Source organism: Taudactylus pleione, unplaced genomic scaffold, assembly GCF_031769625.1.
Source record: "Taudactylus pleione unplaced genomic scaffold, aTauple2 ptg001032l, whole genome shotgun sequence".
Classification (NCBI taxonomy): Eukaryota; Metazoa; Chordata; class Amphibia; order Anura; family Myobatrachidae; genus Taudactylus; species Taudactylus pleione.
The window spans coordinates 12,219,266-12,240,416 of NW_028285433.1; the positions used below are offsets into that span (position 1 = coordinate 12,219,266).

At 43.6% G+C, this 21,151-nt stretch overlaps 1 protein-coding gene across 4 annotated transcripts in view; it reads left to right on the forward strand.

Annotated features, from left to right (window-relative positions):
• Positions 1–21,151, forward strand: part of LOC148454088 (PALM2-AKAP2 fusion protein-like) — a 174,358-nt gene that overhangs the window by 137,200 nt on the left and 16,007 nt on the right. For all 4 annotated transcript variants that reach the window (XM_088461268.1, XM_088461265.1, XM_088461266.1 and 1 more), the window contains exon 2: positions 8,534–10,898. In XM_088461268.1, the coding sequence (XP_088317394.1) occupies positions 8,639–10,898 (2,260 nt within the window). In that variant the 5' untranslated portion in view covers positions 8,534–8,638. The remainder of the gene's footprint in view (positions 1–8,533; positions 10,899–21,151) is intronic.

The following is a 21,151-nucleotide window of genomic DNA, read 5'->3' on the forward strand; positions in this document are numbered from 1 at the left end:
ACCTCTCTCAGCCAATGAACGCTTAGTGGCGGGGTTTCCATGGTGATATCCTGCCGGCAAGCTGTCATTCGGGAAGTACCGTTCTACTGAATGGTACTTAAGTACGTGGTTCGCAATTTTCGGGGGGTTTTTTTGTGTGTGTACATGTATGTTTAATAAACTTATACTGTCACGGTGTGTGTCTCCTGTGAACTACAGGTACTAGTGGGCCCTTAATGCCCTGCATGCTGGTACTCCAAGTACCAGCATGCGGGGCAGGCTTGCTCGGGCCTGCAGTTCTACTTGTAAAGACAATGTTTGCTATTATTTATTTACACCACACCACCCAATCAACCCGCCACCCACCTCCACCACGGGTGGCGGGGATAGCCCCGGGCTATCAGCCTGGGCTGCCCTGGAGAGGGGTACCCCTTTACTGGGGGCGGTCCCCAGCTCTCCAGGGATCCCCGGCCTGGACTGACTAACGGTCAGGGCTGATGTTGCGGGTGATGCCCCCCGCTAGAAAAAGTCTGGTGCTGGTTCTGGAAATACAGGGGAACCCTACTAATTTTTTTCCCTGCATTTCCAGGACCGGATCAGAGCCCAGCGCTGGTTGCGCAGAATACAGGGGACCCCTACGTCATTTGTCCCCCGTATTTTTGCAACCAGGGCTGGTTCTGTTTAGCCCAGTGCTGGTTGGGCTTACATACGGGGGACCCCTACGTCGTTTGTCCCCCCGTATGTTGCCCAACCAGCACTGGGTCCCTAAAAGCCCAGGACTGGTTGCTCTTTTTGTAGGGGGAGGGGTGCACGCCGTTTTTTTTAACCACTTTTTTTCTTTTCTTTTTTTCACAGATGCACGGATGGTTCTCACTGAACCATCCCCACATCTGTACTTATTTTATTACAGACAGATGCATGCATCACGGATCTACCCGTGCGTGTATCAGTCTTTTTTTTCTTCTTTAAATGAAGCCGCTCAGACGCACGATGCATCGTATGCTGAATAAAACAGGGCATGATCAGCATATGAACACGATGGACAAGATGTGCTGCACATCTGATCATACGATCCAATTTAGGATCTGCGGGAGCACGCATCGGATCGTATCCGTAAAAAAAAATGCACGATTTCTACACGATTGATTGTACAACGCGTCGAAAATCGTGCAATCGGATAGAAATCGCGTAGGTGTATGGCCAGCTTTAGGCTGCGGGAGGGGAGTGTTATGCTACGGGAAAGGTGGGTTAGGGAGAGGGTTAGGATGCTTAGGAATTTCTGTCGAGATTCTGACTGGTGGGGTGCCGCTGACGGTATTCTAACAGCCAGGATCCCGAACCCTCTTAAATGCCTGTCCAATACCAATACAGTAAATAAACAAAATAAAGAGACATTTAAAAATTTCAGTAAACTTTAACTGAACTAACAACTACCCAAAACCCTAATTTACCAGTTTCTTAAATATAACTATTAATTTATTCTTTTTTAGTCCATCAGATTCATAACTCAAATGGGAAGAGAAAACAAAAAAAAAACTTCCCATAAAAAAACAAGCAAAAACAAAGCAAATAACCCCCACAAGCAAACACACTACAAATAACAAAAGAGACATGTGGGAAAAATGTTGTGAAGATTTGCTAGCATTGCTTTGTTTATTTATAGTATGCATTATATCATATGCATAGTATTATTATAAGAAATGGGAGTTCTGATCACAGCAAAACAAGACGTCAGTACTCAGCATCTCCAGTGGAGTATGCGCGGCACAAAAACATGCAAAATACGCTTTGCAGAAAAGCCGCTTTACAGAAAAGCATACGCTCCACTCTGCATTGGCCCCACTGCGTATGCAAATTTATAATTATGTTTTTGACATTTATTGGAAATATGTTATAATCTATCGAAGTAAACTAACATAAAAAAGGATTGTGTTATACTCAAACCCAGTAATCCTGTCGTGTGGGGGTGGGGGAGGGGTAATTTAGGCTCACACATCTGTATACAATATGTTGCACATGACATGTACAGATGCTTTTGCATAAAAGGGCCTTCAGACTTTTTTCCCTTTTTCAAATTTGGGAAGTTTGGAATATATGAATAGTAATTATACTAAAGACAGAAAGCATTTAGTGTAGGGAATACGGTTTATTTTTTTTTATGTTTGTAGAGTGTATGTGCTAAAAAAAACACTTTTTAACGAACAAAGCCACTTTATAGTCTATGTACAAGCAGATAACTTTATTCTCAGTGTGTTTTTGTTTTACTTTTTTTTTATTACTCTTTCATATCAAAATGCATATCTTTCCTCATATTACTTCCAGGAGCACTTTGTTCCAGACATGTATTTGGAATTTAATCTTCTAAGAAAAATAGTCATGCAGGCTTACTCAATTATGGGGGGCATCCACTACAAGATCTGAAAACGACTGCACGATTACGACATTGTAATCGTGCAGTCGTTTGTCAGTCATGTGATTCAGCCGCGATGTGTTTCTGCACACACAAAAAAGGCAAAAACATTGCTCATTTTTGCATTTTATTAAAAAATGTATGAAAGTTAATACTAAAATCATCCCACGGAAACACAGTGTATAAGGCCTTTACAGAGTGTTGCTGTTTATCGAATTTGCCCATTTATATTTCTTTAAACCCCTTGCAAGTTAATAGAGAAGTATAGCTTAATGAGACAGTGTTTTATATATGACACATAATAAAAGTGATTTTAAAAATGAATTATTCATCACCTTACCTGAATGGTAGCACTTGATCCGCCTTCCTTTCCAGTCTTAGGGTCTCTTGGTAAAATTGGGTATACACAAAGGAGAGGGAGAGCTTGATGTGCAAGGGTTACTTGTATAGAGGCTACTTTTAGGCCTTCCTCTTTTTATTCTGCCATTCCAGCACCTCACTATCAATTGTGTCATCTTCTCTGGCATGATCAAAAGCAGTGGCCAGTAATTAAGGTGTAATGTGAGGGAAAATGACTGGAATGTATAACCCCATTAATAACATGCATGGACATAATAAGGTTAATCAAAATATACGTCTCATTCCATATTTGCCTGCTCAATTTGTGTTAAGTGTTCCAAGGTTAATTTCCCTTTTTATGGAATTGGAAGGGTCACCATTCTTTTGGCAGGTTACAAGCATGGGTGTATATATCTTTAGAAAATCCATGGGCACTGCTAGCTGTTTATGATATCTACAGATTATTTATTTTATACAATACTTTACAATTTATGTGCGGTCTCAGCTGAGGTCTATATTTCATATAACAATGTTCAGTGAGCGATCAGTCCTCTCATCTTTTCAAAATATGGAATCAAGAGTAAACGTAAAGAGAATATGACCATGCCACAGTTTGAGGCATAATCATGACCTAATGGGTATGCCTAACTTCTGAAGTGCTAGGCCACTTGTTTGTTTAGCTGCTGAGCATCAGTGGCCAGGACATACCACCCAACATTTCCCTTACTTGGACAGAGGTGCTGACACTCAGGATAGATCACACAGATTGGGACACTTGCAGTTGGGAGGTATCAGTTAATGGGTATAAATGTTAAAATAAGGCTTATGAAAAGCAGCAGTGCATTTTTTGGGAATTGGTATGTAATACCAGCGGTGAATAGTCGCCGGATCATATACCGACACCGAAGGAGGCAAATTCCGACTGGGGCTGGTAAGGACACTAACCCCTACCCTACCCTAACCCTCCCTTAGTGCTGCCTAACCCTAACCTCCCCCCTAGTGCCTAACCTCCCCCTGTTAGTGTCTAACCCTAGCCCCCTCCCCGCACCCTAAACCTAACCCTCCCGGGAGGGGGTGTCTAACCCTTCCTAGTGGTGCCTAACCCTTTCCCTACCCTAACTCTTCCAGGGTGGTGCATAACCCGAAGTCCCCCCGGGGGTCCCTAAACCTAACCCTCCCTCCCCCCCCTGCGGGTAGAACCTAAGACACCCGGCTTACCTTTGTTCGGTATGCCCAGGGCCGGCTCTAGGGGTGTTTGACCTGTGCGCTCGCAAAGGGGCGCCACCCATGGAGGGCACACCCCTCCCCAACATCCCGATTTGGCCCGCGGGTGGTCAAATTGGGAGGTTGGGGACCCCCACCACCGCAGCTGTGTGGCGGTGCCGGACCCCAGAGACTCTGAATGGATGCTGCGCGCATGCGCACGTCATCCATTCAGTGACGGGAGAGGGGCTGGGGGAAGCCCAGCTAGTGAGGCTCCCCCCAGCCTGACGTTATTTGGAGGCGGACACGCCTCCTAATAACAACATGTACGGGGTGTGGCCTATGGTAATTATGCCATGCCTCCATTTTCAGTAGATAGGGCACAGTGAAGAGGGCTGGCACAGGGTGCTCCGACCCCTGGAGCCGGCCCTGGGTATGCCGGGTGTCAGGATTTCGTAGTGCAGCTAATGATAGGCGTCAGGAGTTTGACCCCTATCTTTAGTCCCATGTCGGGCTTGCAGTGTCGGGATATCACAAATATTTGATCTCTGTAGTCCAGTCTTCTTATTAAACAATTGTGATATACCAGAAATTCTGCAAGCACATACCAAAATTGATGACCTACAGATTATTATTATTATTATTATTATTATTATTATTATTATTATCCTTTATTTATATGGTGCCACAAGTGATCTGCAGCGCCTTACAAAATTCATAAACAAATAATTTGACAAGCGACTTACAGTACAATACAATATAGGACAAGGACATGTATAATATACATTGCTACATAAGTGACCATAACACCTAGATATGCAACAGAGCGTAGGCAACCAAGTGTTAGGTGCCCTGGTGGGGGGTGAGAAGTAGATGAAAGTAAAGTAAGGAGTGCATAAGAGGGGAGAGGGCCCTGCTCGTAAGAGCTTACATTCTAAAGGGGAGGGGCAGACAAACAGGTGTGAGACAGATGAGGTAAACAGGGAGGAAGGAGCATGTTGCAGCAAGTTAGGATGGGACCTGGAAGGCTTTGATGAAGTATTAGGTCTTGAGAGCCTGTTTGAAGGATTGTAAAGAGGTGAAGAGTCTGATGGGGAGAGGAAGAGAATTCCAAAGGTCAGGAGCAGCACGGGCAAAATCTTGGTGGCGGGAGTGGGAGGAAGTAATCAGTTGGCATGAGAGGCGGCATGCATTTTTTTTGAGCGAAGAGGGTGGACAAGAGAGTGAAGGGAGATGAGGTCAGAGATGTAAATGAGAGAGGAATGGGTGAGGACTTTGTAAGCGAGTAATGTGGCCTCATACACTGTGGCTTCAGTCACGCCAAACAGCCTGTCTCGGGGCACTAGGTCGGGGCTACTCAGCCGTGGCAAGTGCCTTTTTCTCTCAAAATGTGCGTCTTATTCACATAAATAAAACAACTGGACATGACAGAACTACTTTGCTAGATTGCAGTGAATAATTTGATGTGCGACATTTGTATATTTGTTGACAAATGAGTCTGTATACAAAGTGCTACAATGCAGCGGCCGCAGCTATTTCTCACGCCAAGTTTCATTGTGCTTCATCTGCCACTTCGTACGGGTTTAAATTCCTGTGTGATTAAAGTTGTAGCCCATCATCTGTAGTACACTGTGAGGGGTGATTTTCTGTGACTGTGATGCAAATAAGATGCAAAATGTAAAGAAAATATGGTATGCTGCACCTCGGAGTGACCCAGTAGCGCCAGGTGTCTCGCGCTGTACTGCGTATTGAGGCTAAGAGTATGAGGACACATCTGGACGCTATTCTGGGATAAGGGATACTGCAAGGAGAATGGAACAGGACAAAAAATGTAAATATAAATCCAACATTGGCTACTAGGGTCTCATTTGGCTTATGTAAAAATAGGTTTATGCATATTTGTATTTAGCTAGAACCTGTTACCATATTTCTGTTAGTATTAAGGTGCATACACACAACGATTTTTTGAACGATTAACAATATCGTTTATCGTTCAATCGTTGAAAAAAACGTTCACTATCTGAGTTAAAACAATGAACGATTATCGTTCATGCGCGTTCACGTTTGGAGTTTGTAGTACAGTCAGACTGACCAACTGAACGATTTTCATTAATGGAATATGCAAAAATCGTTTGTAGTTCAAAAAAATCGTTCATTACACTTTAAAAAATCTGACAGATAATCTGAAAGAAAATCGTTCGTAAAATCGTTGGTAACAAAATCGTTGTGTGTGTATGCAGCTTAAGAGTTTGTATCTACAGTATATAACAAAATATTCTGCCTACAAATTTATTCCCAGGATCAGGGTCAAGTATAAGTTGTGTATACATGATGTTCCAACTGTACGTGAGCTCTGCCTTATACACCCTGCGGTGAATGAAGCACTGATGGAGCTTGAACATAGCTAAAAATAGGGCATATTGATTCCTAGCTAAAACAGGTCTTTGTATGAACAAATGTTTATAAAGATCACAGTATGTAGTATGGACACAAAATATGCAAGCGTCATCCATAGTATGTAATGGGGGCGATTCATTTGGTTTTTATGTCGCTGTAATTAATGGCCGCCCAATGTTGAAATTCAATTGTCTTGGGCGCCCATTAATTATTACGCTCTTCGCAGGTAATTAGACCGAATTTAGCCGCATAAAACGGCTAAACCCATCTAAAGTCCAGACCCATGAAAACCAGGATTTATCACACATTTCTGCTCGCCACCTCAGGAGCAGGTGAGCAGAAATACTGGCGCCAGTGGCAATTCGTGCCCTACAGGAGCAACAATTTAATTGCTCCGTTGGACACCTGGCATAACCAGCTGCCAGCTAAAATAATTAAATTGCCCCCAATGTGTTCACTATGGACACTAAATCAATTATATATAGTAACAAATAGATACTCAGTAGTAGTGTTTAGATATTTTCAAATAGCTCTTCCTCAGACTCCATTCGTTACTCAGTAGCATTAGCAAATTAAGCCCTGCTGGTAAAAGTAGTCTTTAGCGGAAATGCGAACATCAAGGGGCAGATTCAGTTGCACATTTTCCTGTGCACTTCGGTGGGTAGATTATGTTCGCACTGCCGTAGGGTGCAAGCAGTATCTAACTTACAGAAATTACTTCATGGCAGCGTTTGGGCCCAGTTCCAGTGGCTTCCGTGGATAATTAAACTAGCAAGTTATAATACAGTGGTCCAACATCACAAATGTTCCTGCGCACCTATACAGCATCCGAGGGAAATGTATCCATGTTACTGGTGGTGACGTGTCTTCACCGAACAGTTGCGTCCGTCTCTTGGAATTGAAACCCCCATAAGCCAAATGAATATCTTTAAAATATGCCTTGTTATCAGTTTCTGATATTATGCACAATTTGGGATTAGTTCCAAAAATAGGTCACACTTATCAGTATGTTAAGGGTTGTGGCAATAAATAGGAATTAAAACAAGGCTGGACCATTTGTTACTGTTACGTTTGTGTGAGCTGGCTTCTGCATGTGCATACATGCAATAAGTATAATAAGTATTGTTAAAACATTTTTTGTAAAAGCTATTTTATAGCAGAAGAAAACTTTATTCATCAGATCTGGTATCTCAGTGATACAAGTAACTTTGTTATCATGGTCATTACAATAGCACCAGGGAAACAATGCTTATTATGTCTGTTACTAAAGAGAAATTGATGGGTAAAGCTGGCTACCAGTGGTCATCTTCCCACCTTGCTAACCACCATTTCTCATAATGATCAATTTTAGCCAGGTTATTCTTTGGTATTGTCTTGTTTTGGGTCACATACCTAATATTGCGCTGATATTACAGGGTTGTTGGCATGTGTGTGCCCAGACTGAGCGATAGCATCAACCTGCGTGTAATCAGGATAAGATACTTCAACTATTTAAAAAAATAAATCAATCAATCTTCAATTATGAAAAACAGTCACTCTTTAGGTCAGTGAAATACTGGATGTAGAATGTGGAGTATGACATAAAATACAGTTTTAAGTCATTACAGTTGCTAATCAAAAGCTAAAAAAACATTAAAGGTTGAAATCCAGATAGTTCCAGATTTAGTCATGATGTGAGTGAGCGGTAGTCAAAACAAAAACGTCTGTGTGAAGTGACTTCCATTAACGTATTCATATAAGAGGTCATATGTTACTGCCTAGGGACAGCCAAAGCACGAGAAGAATGTACCAGCATCCTGCCTGAACACTGTTTACATGACACCCAGCAATCCCAAACCATTAAAATAAAATGCATTTGCATATTTATTCCTGTCAAACCCAAGACATAATATATAGTAACAAAAATTGAATTAATGGTTTTCTAGTTTCACAGGTACAGATGTGTTCTAAACACTCTGAATTGGTGGTTGATATGTATGTATAATGCAATGTTATTGGATGGATTCTTGCAGAAGCAATATTCATCATCTGTTACTAACCAAGTATGTTTTTGGATAATTGATACTATATTTCAAGTAACATTCCAAAATAGTTGACATTATTACAGAAAACCAATTATAGGTCACCTTTACAACAAGCTATATCTATTTTTGAATTATGACCTAGATTGAAACTTAAAATGTTTTATTTTTTTCTTTTGTATAGAGACCTCCGATTCCAGAGGATGAAATTAAACTAAAGAAGGATAAAGATCAACTCCGTGCCAACCATTCCCCACCTGTAGATATTATTTTGGCAAGCAACGAAACTATGGAGTTTGAGGTCCAGGTCTCAGAGTCTAAAGGAGTGATAGTAGTTACTCCAGATGTTGCAGTGGACAATCAAAGTACTTTACTCTCTACAGCTATGAGCCAGAATGGTCTTAAGGACAGACATGAGTCATTAGACAGTGATGTTGCAAAAGAGTTACAATATCTAGATGAAGTGCTGGAAGCAAACTGTTGTGATACTGCACCTGACAACCCTTTTAATGGGTCCTCTTCTCCGGAACTTACTAATACTATAACGGTTGATGGCTCAGGTCCCTATGTCAGTGTTACAAATGATTGTTGTGCTCCTGAAATGGATGTTATAGCAGTGGACCGTAAGCCCCAGCCTGTTGTTGAAATGAACAAGGTTACTGAAATCATGAAACCAATGAAAATAAATGGTCACTCTAAAGAGGAGTTGAAAGATGGTCACACTGATGTGTTTACATACCCAGCAAGCCCAAATTCTTCAAATAGTTCACGCAGGTCATCTAAAGATGAGGAGACTGTTCCAAAAACGATTAAAAAGGAAGCCAAGTTTGAGCTTCGTGCATTCCATGAGGAGAAAAAGCCATCCAAATTATTTGAAGATCTGAACGAGAAGGAGCATTTCAGGGTAAGGAAAGTCAGACCTTCAGAGGAAGTAATAGAACTAGAAAAGGAGAGGCTTGACCTCATCAAAAGTCAAGCTGTGAAAAAGAACCCTAGTATCGCCACTAAGTGGTGGAACCCACCTCAAGAAAAGACTATAGAGGAGCAGTTAGATTCTGAGAACCTTGAATCACACCTGAGGTATAAAGAGCGAAAGCAGAAACAGCAGCAGCAAGACATGTCTCCACCACTGGTCAAAAGTAATTCTCAAACAATTATATCCTCAGAGACACCTGCGGTGAACAAGGAAGACATTGTTACTGAGCAAATAGACTTCTCAGCTGCAAGGAAACAGTTTTTGAACATGGAAAATACTAGCCAGACCCATGTGAAAGCACCACCAAAGAGATCAGTGGCTCCTAATTTGTATTCAGTTAAACCTTTCTATAAAGTAAGCCATGCCAACAAACCTCAGTCATCAATCACAGTAACTAATCAATCAGAAATGGTCCAACCTGATGAGATATCACCGGTGAGGGGGGGGAAAATGCACAGTACTTATGAGGACCAACAATGGACAGCTGCCTCACATTTACCAGAGTTATCAGCAGATCATTCTGAGAAGACTTTGGAAGAAGACAGCCAGTTTGTAAGTGCCACAGCAATATTTACAGTTGTAAAAGATGAAGACATTGATGTTTCAGACCACTTTATGAAATCTGTTAATGTGTCTTCTCTACCAGAGGAGCTGGACTCTGGTTTAGATGATTTATCTGTAAAATCTCAGGACACAACAGTCATGGAGACACTTTCAAATGACTTCAGTTTGGACAATATCAGTGACAGTGGTGCATCTAATGAAACTATTAATACCCTCCATGAACATTCACTAGCAGATTTTTCACAACCACAAACACCCCTTAATGATACCCAAGCTGACTACACAGTGGAAGGAGTCTCCAAATCATTTAGCGATCAAGGATTTTATTCTCCGTCTTCAATGCTACATGACTCAATTCTTTCAGATGACCAATTAGAATACCAGGCTGGTATATTGGTACACAATGTAATTCAGCAAGCTCTTGCAGAAAAAGCTGGGATAACAAACTATGAAAAACCAGAGGATCCAACAGAGAACATTGACGAAACCAATGAGCAGCCAATAGAACAGAAAGCCATAGTAAGTAATTCCATAACACCACTTTTCCCAGAGAGTAAGGATGATACAGTATTTCAGCCACCTCAGGTTTCTTCACCAGTGCAAGAGACCAGAGGTGTAACAGTGACACCAAAGAACATTCCAGAACTTGAAACCTGGAAAAATAAAGCTCTTGAACCTTTATCTATAACATCTACAACTGATGAAGATAATGCTGAAGAAAATAAGCATGAAAGTTACTTCAGTAAGTACTCTCAAGCTGCTGAACTAAGAAGTACTGCTTCCATTTTGGCAACACAAGAGCCTGAAATAACAGTTGGTCCATTTAAACTGAGATCAAAGAAGCAAAGAACACTATCAATGATTGAGGAGGAGATTAGAGCTGCGCAGGAACGAGAGCAAGAGTTGAAGAAGCAGAGACAAAGGCAAAGTTTGCATAGTCCACAAAGTCCATTAAACAAGAATGCACCTTCCATGCCAACGAGAACGGCTTCCTACAAAACCGCTCCAGGTAAATCATGAAGGCCACAATTTCTGATGTTTAGAAATGATTTAGGCCTTGATTCTGCGTTGCACGCTATGTCGATGTTGGATGTAATTGTGCGATTTCTTTTCTAAGATTGTGTCGTACAGATTTGCAGTTGTGATTACAGATGCATGCACGGAGAAGTACATAAAAAATGTATTGGGCATCCCTGGGCGATGACTGGGATGTAGCTATTCAGACGTACAGAGATGGTCCTTCTTATGGGCGTATTATGGGATACAGTTAACCACCTTCAAAGTATTAAAATATTAATTAAATAGTTCCAGTCTAAATATTTTTTTCTTTAATATAAAACGCTTCAGAAAAACAACATAGAAGCAGCTGATAAAACCTAATATGAGGTTCATTAAATTTTCCAGCAACATATATAAAGAAAAATAGGTCTTACATTTAGTGCACAGACGTTCAGTGTTCTGTATATTTTGTTAATCCAGCAAGTGAAATTCCTTGTTTCTTTGGTGACGACGGTGTGGTATCACGAAAAAAAGGAAGTCATTTCAATTGCTGGTTTGAAGAAATATACAGAAGACTGTATGCCTGTGCGCTAAATGTAACACACATTCTTTTTCTTTACTAGTGTATATAATATGGCGAATTCTATCATTTCAGTTTTGTATTTTTATATTGTATTTTTTTTAAAGCCGGTTAGATGAACTGGTAACAAAAATCTTGTGTAGTATACAGAGCTGCTGACAGGGCTATTCATTACTGCAAATTAGATGCTAGTGATGTACTACAGACCTTTACAGAAATATGGCAGAGGGCATTGAGCAACATTTGCATGTTTTTCAGGGCAAACAGAGTTGTTCTGACATACAATATTACAACCCACCCTCCACGGCAACGTATCAAAGTAATTTTGGTTCAGGCTTTCAATGTTCTTTATTTGTAATGCATAACCCTAGTAATATTTGCAGTTATTTTCTATGAATAGTTTGAACCTGCAGCATTTTATTCTCCCGCACCCCTGCCTGAGTCCATGCCATCTGTTGGAAATTACAAACTAATTAGCTCACTAGGAAAGAGTTCACAAAACAAATGCATGTTATGTACATAAGTATTGTCTAGTAAATCTCTTTTCAATAGAGGCTTTTCTACAAAGTACTAGAGGATAAGCTCGCATTGAACTAATGTGAGGGAAAAAAACAGCCATCAACAAAATGTGAAGTCATTCTTCTTGTTCCAAATGTGTTTTCAATCAGTGTGATAAATCTAGGATTACAGATCATTAATACTGAGCACTGCACAATTGCTAGGAATACCTCAGCCACTGCAATTAATATCAGAATTTCCTGTAACACTAGCTTTTCTTATGGGAACACATAGAAATTAACGTAAATACAATGAAATACAATTTATCAGGGAAGTTGTCAGTTGAATTTTCTAGACAATATGGGGCATATGTATCAAAGCTTGATGTGAGATAAAATTGTGAAATATATTAGGGGTGTGCACCGGCCACTTTTCGTGTTTTGTGTTTTGGTTTTGGATCTGGATCTTTCTTCGTGTTTTGGATCTGGATTGGTTTTGCCAAAACCACCCTTCCGTGTTTTGGGTTCTGGGTTTTGTGTTTTGGATCTGTATTTTTTTGAAAAAAAGCATAAAAACAGCTAAAATCACAGAATTTGTAGGTTTTTCTGCTCCTATGCTATTATTAACCTCAATAACCTTAATTTCCACTCATTTCCAGTCTATTCTGAACACCTCACACCTCACAATAGTGTTTTTATGTCCAAAAGGTTGCACCGAGGTAGCTGGATGACTATGCTAAGCGACACGAGTGGGCGGCACAAACACGTGACCCATCTAGGAGTGACACTGCAGTGGCAGACAGGATGGCAGTTAGAAAAACTAGGCCCCAAACTGTACATAATGCAAAGAAAAAAAGAGGTGCAAGATGGAATTGTCCTTGGGCCCTCCCACCCACCCTTATGTTGTATAAACAGGACATGCACACTTTAACAAATCAATCATTTCAGCGCCAGGGTCTGCCACACAACTGTGGCTGAAATGATTGGTTCGTTTGGGCCCCCACAAAACAAGCTGGCAATTAATGTGTCCCTGCACAAACTGGCTCTACGGAGGCAAGATGTCATCCTCATCCTCCTCATCCACCGATTCCTCACCCTCTTCAGTGTGTACATCCTCATCCTCACAAAGTATTAACTCGTCCCCACTTGAATCCACCACCACAGGTCCCTCTGTACGTTCTGGAGGCTGGTCTCCCTGGAAGAGCTGATAATTCATTTTGATGAACATCATCTTCTCCACATTCTGTGGAAGCAACCTCCTACGCCTTTCGCTGACAAGGTTCCCGGCTGCACTAAACACTCTTTCGGAGTACACACTGGAGGGGGGGCAACTCAGGTAAAATAGAGCCAGTTTGTACAGGGGCCTCCAAATTGCCTCTTTTTCCTGCCAGTACAGGTATGGACTGTCTGACATGCCTACTTGGATGCTGTCACCGATGTAATCCTCCACCATTCTGTCAATGGTGACAGTATCATATGCAGTGACAGTAGACATGTCAGAAATTGTTGCCAGGTCCTTCAGTCCGGACCAGATGTCCAAACTTGGTCCTGCCTGCCCTGCATCACCGCCAGCGGGTTGCTTAGGATACCTAAGTTTTTTCCTGGCAGCCCCAGTTGCGGGAGAAAATGAAGAAGGAGCCGTTGACGTGTCACGTTCCGCTTCAGCTGACAGTGTGTTCACCAGCAGGTCTTTGCACCTCTGCAGGCTTGTGTCGGCCGGAAAGAGAGACACCACATAGGCTTTAAACCTAGGATCGAGCACGGTGGCCAAAATGTAGTGGTCTGATTTCAACAGATTGACCACCCTGGAATCCTGGCAAAGCGAATGAAGGGCTTCATCCACAAGTCCCACATGCCGAGCGGAATCGCTCCGTCTTAGCTCCTCCTTCACTTTCTCCAGCTGCTTCTGCAAAAGCCTGATGAGGGGAATGACCTGACTCAAGCTGGCAGTGTCTGAACTGACTTCACGTGTGGCAAGTTCGAAGGGCTGAAGAACCTTGCACAACACGGAAATCATTCTCCACTGCGCTTGAGTCAGGTGCATACCCCCTCCTTTGCCTATGTCATAGGTGGATGTATAGGCTTGTATGGCCTTTTGCTGCTCCTCCATCCTCTGAAGCATATAGAGGGTTGAGTTCCACCGCGTCACAACCTCTTGCTTCAGGTGATGGCGGGGCAGGTTCAAGAGTGTTTGCTGGCGCTCCAGTCTTCGGCACGCAGTCGCTGAATGGCGAAAGTGGCCAGAAATTTTTCGGGCCACCCAAAGCGTCTCCTGCACGCCCCTGTCGCTTTTCAGAAAATTCTGCACCACCAAGTTTATTGTGTGAGCAAAACATGGGACGTGCTGGAATTTGCCCAGATGTAATGCCCGCACAATATTGGTGGCGTTGTCAGATATCACAAATCCCCAGGAGAGTCTAAGTGGGGTAAGCCACTGGGCGATGATTTCCCTCAGTTTCTCTAAGAGGTTGTCGGCGGTGTGCCTCTTACTGAAACCGGTGATACACAGCGTAGCCTGCCTTGTAACGAGCTGGCATTTCTGAGATGCTGCTACTGGTGACGCTGCTGCTGTTGCTGCGTAAGGTGATACATCTACCCAGTGGGCTGTCACAGTCATATAGTCCTTAGTCTGCCCTGTTCCACTTGTCCACATGTCCGTGGTTAAGTGGACATTGTGTACAACGGCATTTTTCAGGACACTGAGGACACTTTTTCTGACGTTTCTGTACAGTCTCGGTATCGCCTGCCTAGTGAAGTGGAATCTAGACGGGATTTGGAACCGGGGACACACTACCTCCATCAATTGTCTAAATCCCACTGCACTAATGGCGGATACCGGACGCACGTCTAACACCAACATAGCAGTCAAGGCCTCAGTTATACGTTTTGCTTCAGGATGACTGCTGTCGTACTTCATCCTCCTCGCTAAGGACTGTTGGAGGGTCAATTGTTTAGTAAAAGTAGTGGTGTTCCTACTTCCTCTCTGGGATGATGAACGACTCCCAGCAGCAGCAGCAACAGCAGCAGCGGCAGCAGTAGGCGTAGCAATGCAGGATCCTCCGGAGGAATCCCGGATAGGAGAGTCAGTCATGCCAGTGATATGGCCTGCAGGACTACTTCCGATCCTGACTAAGGAGGAAATTGACGAGGAGGGAGTTGACGGTGTGGTTTGCAGGCGCTTGGATACAACAGGACAACGGGATTTAGGTGTCCCTGGACTGCTTACGGTCTGAGCCAAAGTTTCTGAACTTGACAGTAACTTTTTATGAACGCGCTGCAGGTGCCGTATAAGGGAGGATGTTCCTAGGTGGTTGACGTCCCTACCCCTACTTATTTCACCTTTACATATGGTACATATGGCAAGACAGTTGTTGTCCGGATTTGGATAGAAATATTGCCAGACCAAAGAGGTGGAATGTTTGGTCTTCTGCCCAGGCATGACCGTGATGGGCTTTTTCATCCCACGGACAACAACTGTCTCCCCCGGAGCCTGATTTAAACAAACCACATCACCATCAGAATCCTCCTCGCCAACTTCCTCCTCAGCGCCAGCTACACCAGTATCCTCATCCTGTTGTACTTCAACAGTGACATCTTCAATTTGCATATCAGCAAGTGGACTGTGGGTGCTCCTTTCAGCACTTGCAGGGGGCGTGCAAATGGTGGAAAGAGCCACCTCTTCCCGTCCAGTGCTGGGAAGGTCAGGCATCGCAACCACCACCACACTTGGACTCTCCTTGGGGATTTGTGATATCTTCTTAGAAAGCACAGTTCTTCGCTGTGCTTTTGCCAGCTTAACTCTTTTGATTTTTTTAGTGGGAGGAGTGCTTCCATCGTCATGTGAAGCTGAACCACTAGTCATGAACATACTAGGGATCGACCTTAGCCGTTCCTTGCCACTCCGTGTCGTAAATGGCATATTGGCAAGTTTACGTTTCTCTTCAGCTGATTTAAATGTCTTTTTCAAGGTCATTTTCCTGAACTTTGCCATTTGGGATTGTATGTGCCCTCTACTATGACATTGGGCATCGGCCTTGGCAGACGACGTTGATGGCATGTTATCGTCTATGTCATGACTAGTGGCAGCAGCTTCAGCACTAGGAGGAAGTGGTTCTTGATCTTTCTCTATTTTATTTTTATCGGAGAAAGTTTGGTCCTCCATTTATGTTATATCGATTTGATATATACGTGCGGCTAAACACAGAAAATAATTTTTTTTTTGGTTTGGACTGGAGTGTACTTTCGGGGGTTACAGCACCCTTAACGGTCAAGCCAGCCGGCCCTTTACTTATGACACAGGCGCACGCTTGGCACTACTTTGTTGATGCACGTGCGGCTACTGCGCACACAATTCACAAACACAGAAAATAATTTTTTTTTTGGTTTGGACTGGAGTGTACTTTCGGGGGTTACAGCACCCTTAACGGTCAAGCCAGCCGGCCCTTTACTTATGACACAGGCGCACGCTTGGCACTACTTTGTTGATGCACGTGCGGCTACTGCGCACACAATTCACAAACACAGAAAATAATTTTTTTTTGGTTTGGACTGGAGTGTACTTTCAGGGGTTACAGCACCCTTTAACGGTCAAGCCAGCCGGCCCTTTACTTATGACACAGGCGCACGCTTGGCACTACTTTGTTGATGCACGTGCGGCTACTGCGCACACAATTCACAAACACAGAAAATAATTTTTTTTTGGTTTGGACTGGAGTGTACTTTCGGGGGTTACAGCACCCTTTAACGGTCAAGCCAGCCGGCCCTTTACTTATGACACAGGCGCACTCTTGGCACTACTTTGTTGATGCACGTGCGGCTACTGCGCACACAATTCACAAACACAGAAAATAATTTTTTTTTGGTTTGGACTGGAGTGTACTTTCGGGGGTTACAGCACCCTTTAACGGTCAAGCCAGCCGGCCCTTTACTTATGACACAGGCGCACGCTTGGCACTACTTTGTTGATGCACGTGCGGCTACTGCGCACACAATTCACAAACACAGAAAATAATTTTTTTTTGGTTTGGACTGGAGTGTACTTTCGGGGGTTACAGCACCCTTTAACGGTCAAGCCAGCCGGCCCTTTACTTATGACACAGGCGCACGCTTGGCACTACTTTGTTGATGCACGTGCGGCTACTGCGCACACAATTCACAAACACAGAAAATAATTTTTTTTTAGGTTTGGACTGGAGTGTACTTTCGGGGGTTACAGCACCCTTAACGGTCAAGCCAGCCGGCCCTTTACTTATGACACAGGCGCACGCTTGGCACTACTTTGTTGATGCACGTGCGGCTACTGCGCACACAATTCACAAACACAGAAAATAATTTTTTTTTTGGTTTGGACTGGAGTGTACTTTCGGGGGTTACAGCACCCTTAACGGTCAAGCCAGCCGGCCCTTTACTTATGACACAGGCGCACGCTTGGCACTACTTTGTTGATGCACGTGCGGCTACTGCGCACACAATTCACAAACACAGAAAATAATTTTTTTTTGGTTTGGACTGGAGTGTACTTTCAGGGGTTACAGCACCCTTTAACGGTCAAGCCAGCCGGCCCTTTACTTATGACACAGGCGCACGCTTGGCACTACTTTGTTGATGCACGTGCGGCTACTGCGCACACAATTCACAAACACAGAAAATAATTTTTTTTTGGTTTGGACTGGAGTGTACTTTCGGGGGTTACAGCACCCTTTAACGGTCAAGCCAGCCGGCCCTTTACTTATGACACAGGCGCACTCTTGGCACTACTTTGTTGATGCACGTGCGGCTACTGCGCACACAATTCACAAACACAGAAAATAATTTTTTTTTAGGTTTGGACTGGAGTGTACTTTCGGGGGTTACAGCACCCTTAACGGTCAAGCCAGCCGGCCCTTTACTTATGACACAGGCGCATGCTTGGCACTACTTTGTTGATGCACGTGCGGCTACTGCGCACACAATTCACAAACACAGAAAATAATTTTTTTTTGGTTTGGACTGGAGTGTACTTTCGGAGGTTACAGCACTCTTTAACGGTCAAGCCAGCCGGCCCTTTACTTATGACACAGGCGCACGCTTGGCACTACTTTGTTGATGCACGTGCGGCTATGTGCGCACACAATTCACAAACACAGAAAATAATTTTTTTTTAGGTTTGGACTGGAGTGTACTTTCGGGGGTTACAGCACCCTTAACGGTCAAGCCAGCCGGCCCTTTACTTATGACACAGGCGCACGCTTGGCACTACTTTGTTGATGCACGTGCGGCTACTGCGCACACAATTCACAAACACAGAAAATAATTTTTTTTTTGGTTTGGACTGGAGTGTACTTTCGGGGGTTACAGCACCCTTAACGGTCAAGCCAGCCGGCCCTTTACTTATGACACAGGCGCACGCTTGGCACTACTTTGTTGATGCACGTGCGGCTACTGCGCACACAATTCACAAACACAGAAAATAATTTTTTTTTTGGTTTGGACTGGAGTGTACTTTCGGGGGTTACAGCACCCTTAACGGTCAAGCCAGCCGGCCCTTTACTTATGACACAGGCGCACGTTTGGCACTACTTTGTTGATGCACGTGCGGCTACTGCGCACACAATTCACAAACACAGAAAATAATTTTTTTTTTGGTTTGGACTGGAGTGTACTTTCGGGGGTTACAGCACCCTTAACGGTCAAGCCAGCCGGCCCTTTACTTATGACACAGGCGCACGCTTGGCACTACTTTGTTGATGCACGTGCGGCTACTGCGCACACAATTCACAAACACAGAAAATAATTTTTTTTTAGGTTTGGACTGGAGTGTACTTTCGGGGGTTACAGCACCCTTAACGGTCAAGCCAGCCGGCCCTTTACTTATGACACAGGCGCACGCTTGGCACTACTTTGTTGATGCACGTGCGGCTACTGCGCACACAATTCACAAACACAGAAAATAATTTTTTTTTGGTTTGGACTGGAGTGTACTTTCGGGGGTTACAGCACCCTTTAACGGTCAAGCCAGCTGGCCCTTTACTTATGACACAGGCGCACGCTTGGCACTACTTTGTTGATGCACGTGCGGCTACTGCGCACACAATTCACAAACACAGAAAATAATTTTTTTTTAGGTTTGGACTGGAGTGTACTTTCGGGGGTTACAGCACCCTTAACGGTCAAGCCAGCCGGCCCTTTACTTATGACACAGGCGCACGCTTGGCACTACTTTGTTGATGCACGTGCGGCTACTGCGCACACAATTCACAAACACAGAAAATAATTTTTTTTTTGGTTTGGACTGGAGTGTACTTTCGGGGGTTACAGCACCCTTAACGGTCAAGCCAGCCGGCCCTTTACTTATGACACAGGCGCACGCTTGGCACTACTTTGTTGATGCACGTGCGGCTACTGCGCACACAATTCACAAACACAGAAAATATATTATTTTTTTAGCACTTGGGGGGAGCACCCCTGATGGACAGAGCACCCCCTGGACAACACTACAGCACCCCTTTAGGACTGGGACACTGCACAGGACTTTGGAGTGGACACAGCCCCTATGGAGAACTGACTGCACAACACAGTCCAGCCAGCCCCTATGGACTTTGAAGTAGTGGACACAGCCCCTATTAACAACAGCAGCACAGCACAACACAGCCAGCCCCTATGGACTTTGAAGTAGTGGACAACAGCAGCACTACACTACACTACACTACACAGCACTAACTCCCACCCTCCCTCTTCACTGTCCACAGCCGAGTGAGAAAATGGCGCCGACGCGGGTACCTTATATAGGATCCAAAACCCGCGAGACTCGGAAGGCGGGATGATGACGTTTTGCCTCGATGTCAGATCCGAGTCAGGCGGGAAAAGTCGAGCCTGACTCGGATCGGACTCGGATCGGGGGGGCTCGGGGGGGTTCGGATTTCAGAAATCCGAACCCGCTCACCCCTAAAATATATATCACCAATCAATCAGCTCCAAGCTATCATTTCTTAAACACAGCCTGCAAAATGTAAGTTAGAAGCTGATTGGTTGGTGATCTATATCTCACAATTTTATCTCACGTCAAGCTTCGATACATATGCCCCTTAATCTCTAATAATAGTTTGCTTTGACATCCTGTTAAAGTACCTTTTCACTTTTGGTCAAACGCTGCTATTTAGGGGGGACATCTTTCTTCTAAATAGATCCTTGGTAATGTTATGTCTCCCATGCCCACGTGATCTAATTTTTTACCTTTGTTCGGCATGTGTTCAGTTTTCAGTCTTACTGCTGACTGCATTCTTCTTTACAAACCAGCAAGGGTAAGTATTATATTAGGCAACTAATGGGACAGGAGTCATAGCCAGTGCAGTCATCTGCAATATACAGTGCTCCCACCTGCCCTCCCTTTTTGGTGGCTGCTCTAGAACAATGTTTCTGGAAAAACAAACTCACACAGTCAATTAATGCCATGAAATAAGATCAACAACTCACATCAATTTAGGTTTCTTGGTTGATCTGGGTCCATGTAACACAAGCATTGCCACATAAAAAAATGTTCTCATTAAAAATAATTCTAATGATCATTTTACACCATTTACCCATTTATTAAACTATATTTGTATTGAACATTTTATGGGGCAGATAAGTGAAAACAAATAATCTATTTGTTCATATTTGAGCACCATTCTATTAAACTCACCATGCATACAGCCAGTATAAAAGGTGAGAATAGGTAAGGTATATGAACGATGCCTGCTACATGAATGCCAATAGTAAACTCCGAGCTTTATATAGTATGATGGGAGAAGTTGGCCAAATGTGATATACATTGTAGAGTGTTCCGAGTCTAATAGTATTATTGCAGGCAATTTTATAGTTACAAAATCTATTATATAGGACGTGCGCAATGAGAGCCGGACAGTGTCACTCGTCTACACCACGTGCACACCCGACTCAGGTCTCCAACAGCCACTAATGCCTCACATCCTGTGTGCCCACTCACTGCCTTCCAGAGATCTGCCCCTCCAATCATATGTGGGGAAAATAAGGTAATGGCACAAAAGAACCTGGCAACTCTGGGCACTACCGCTAGCGAGACTGCGTATGACGGGTCTGTAATACCAGTAATTGCATACTCTCCAAGAATTTCCAAGAGGGTCCCACACTAGGGAAATATATTCTGGACTCCTAGGAAAGCAGTCAATTCTCCCAGAAGGCCAAGGTGTG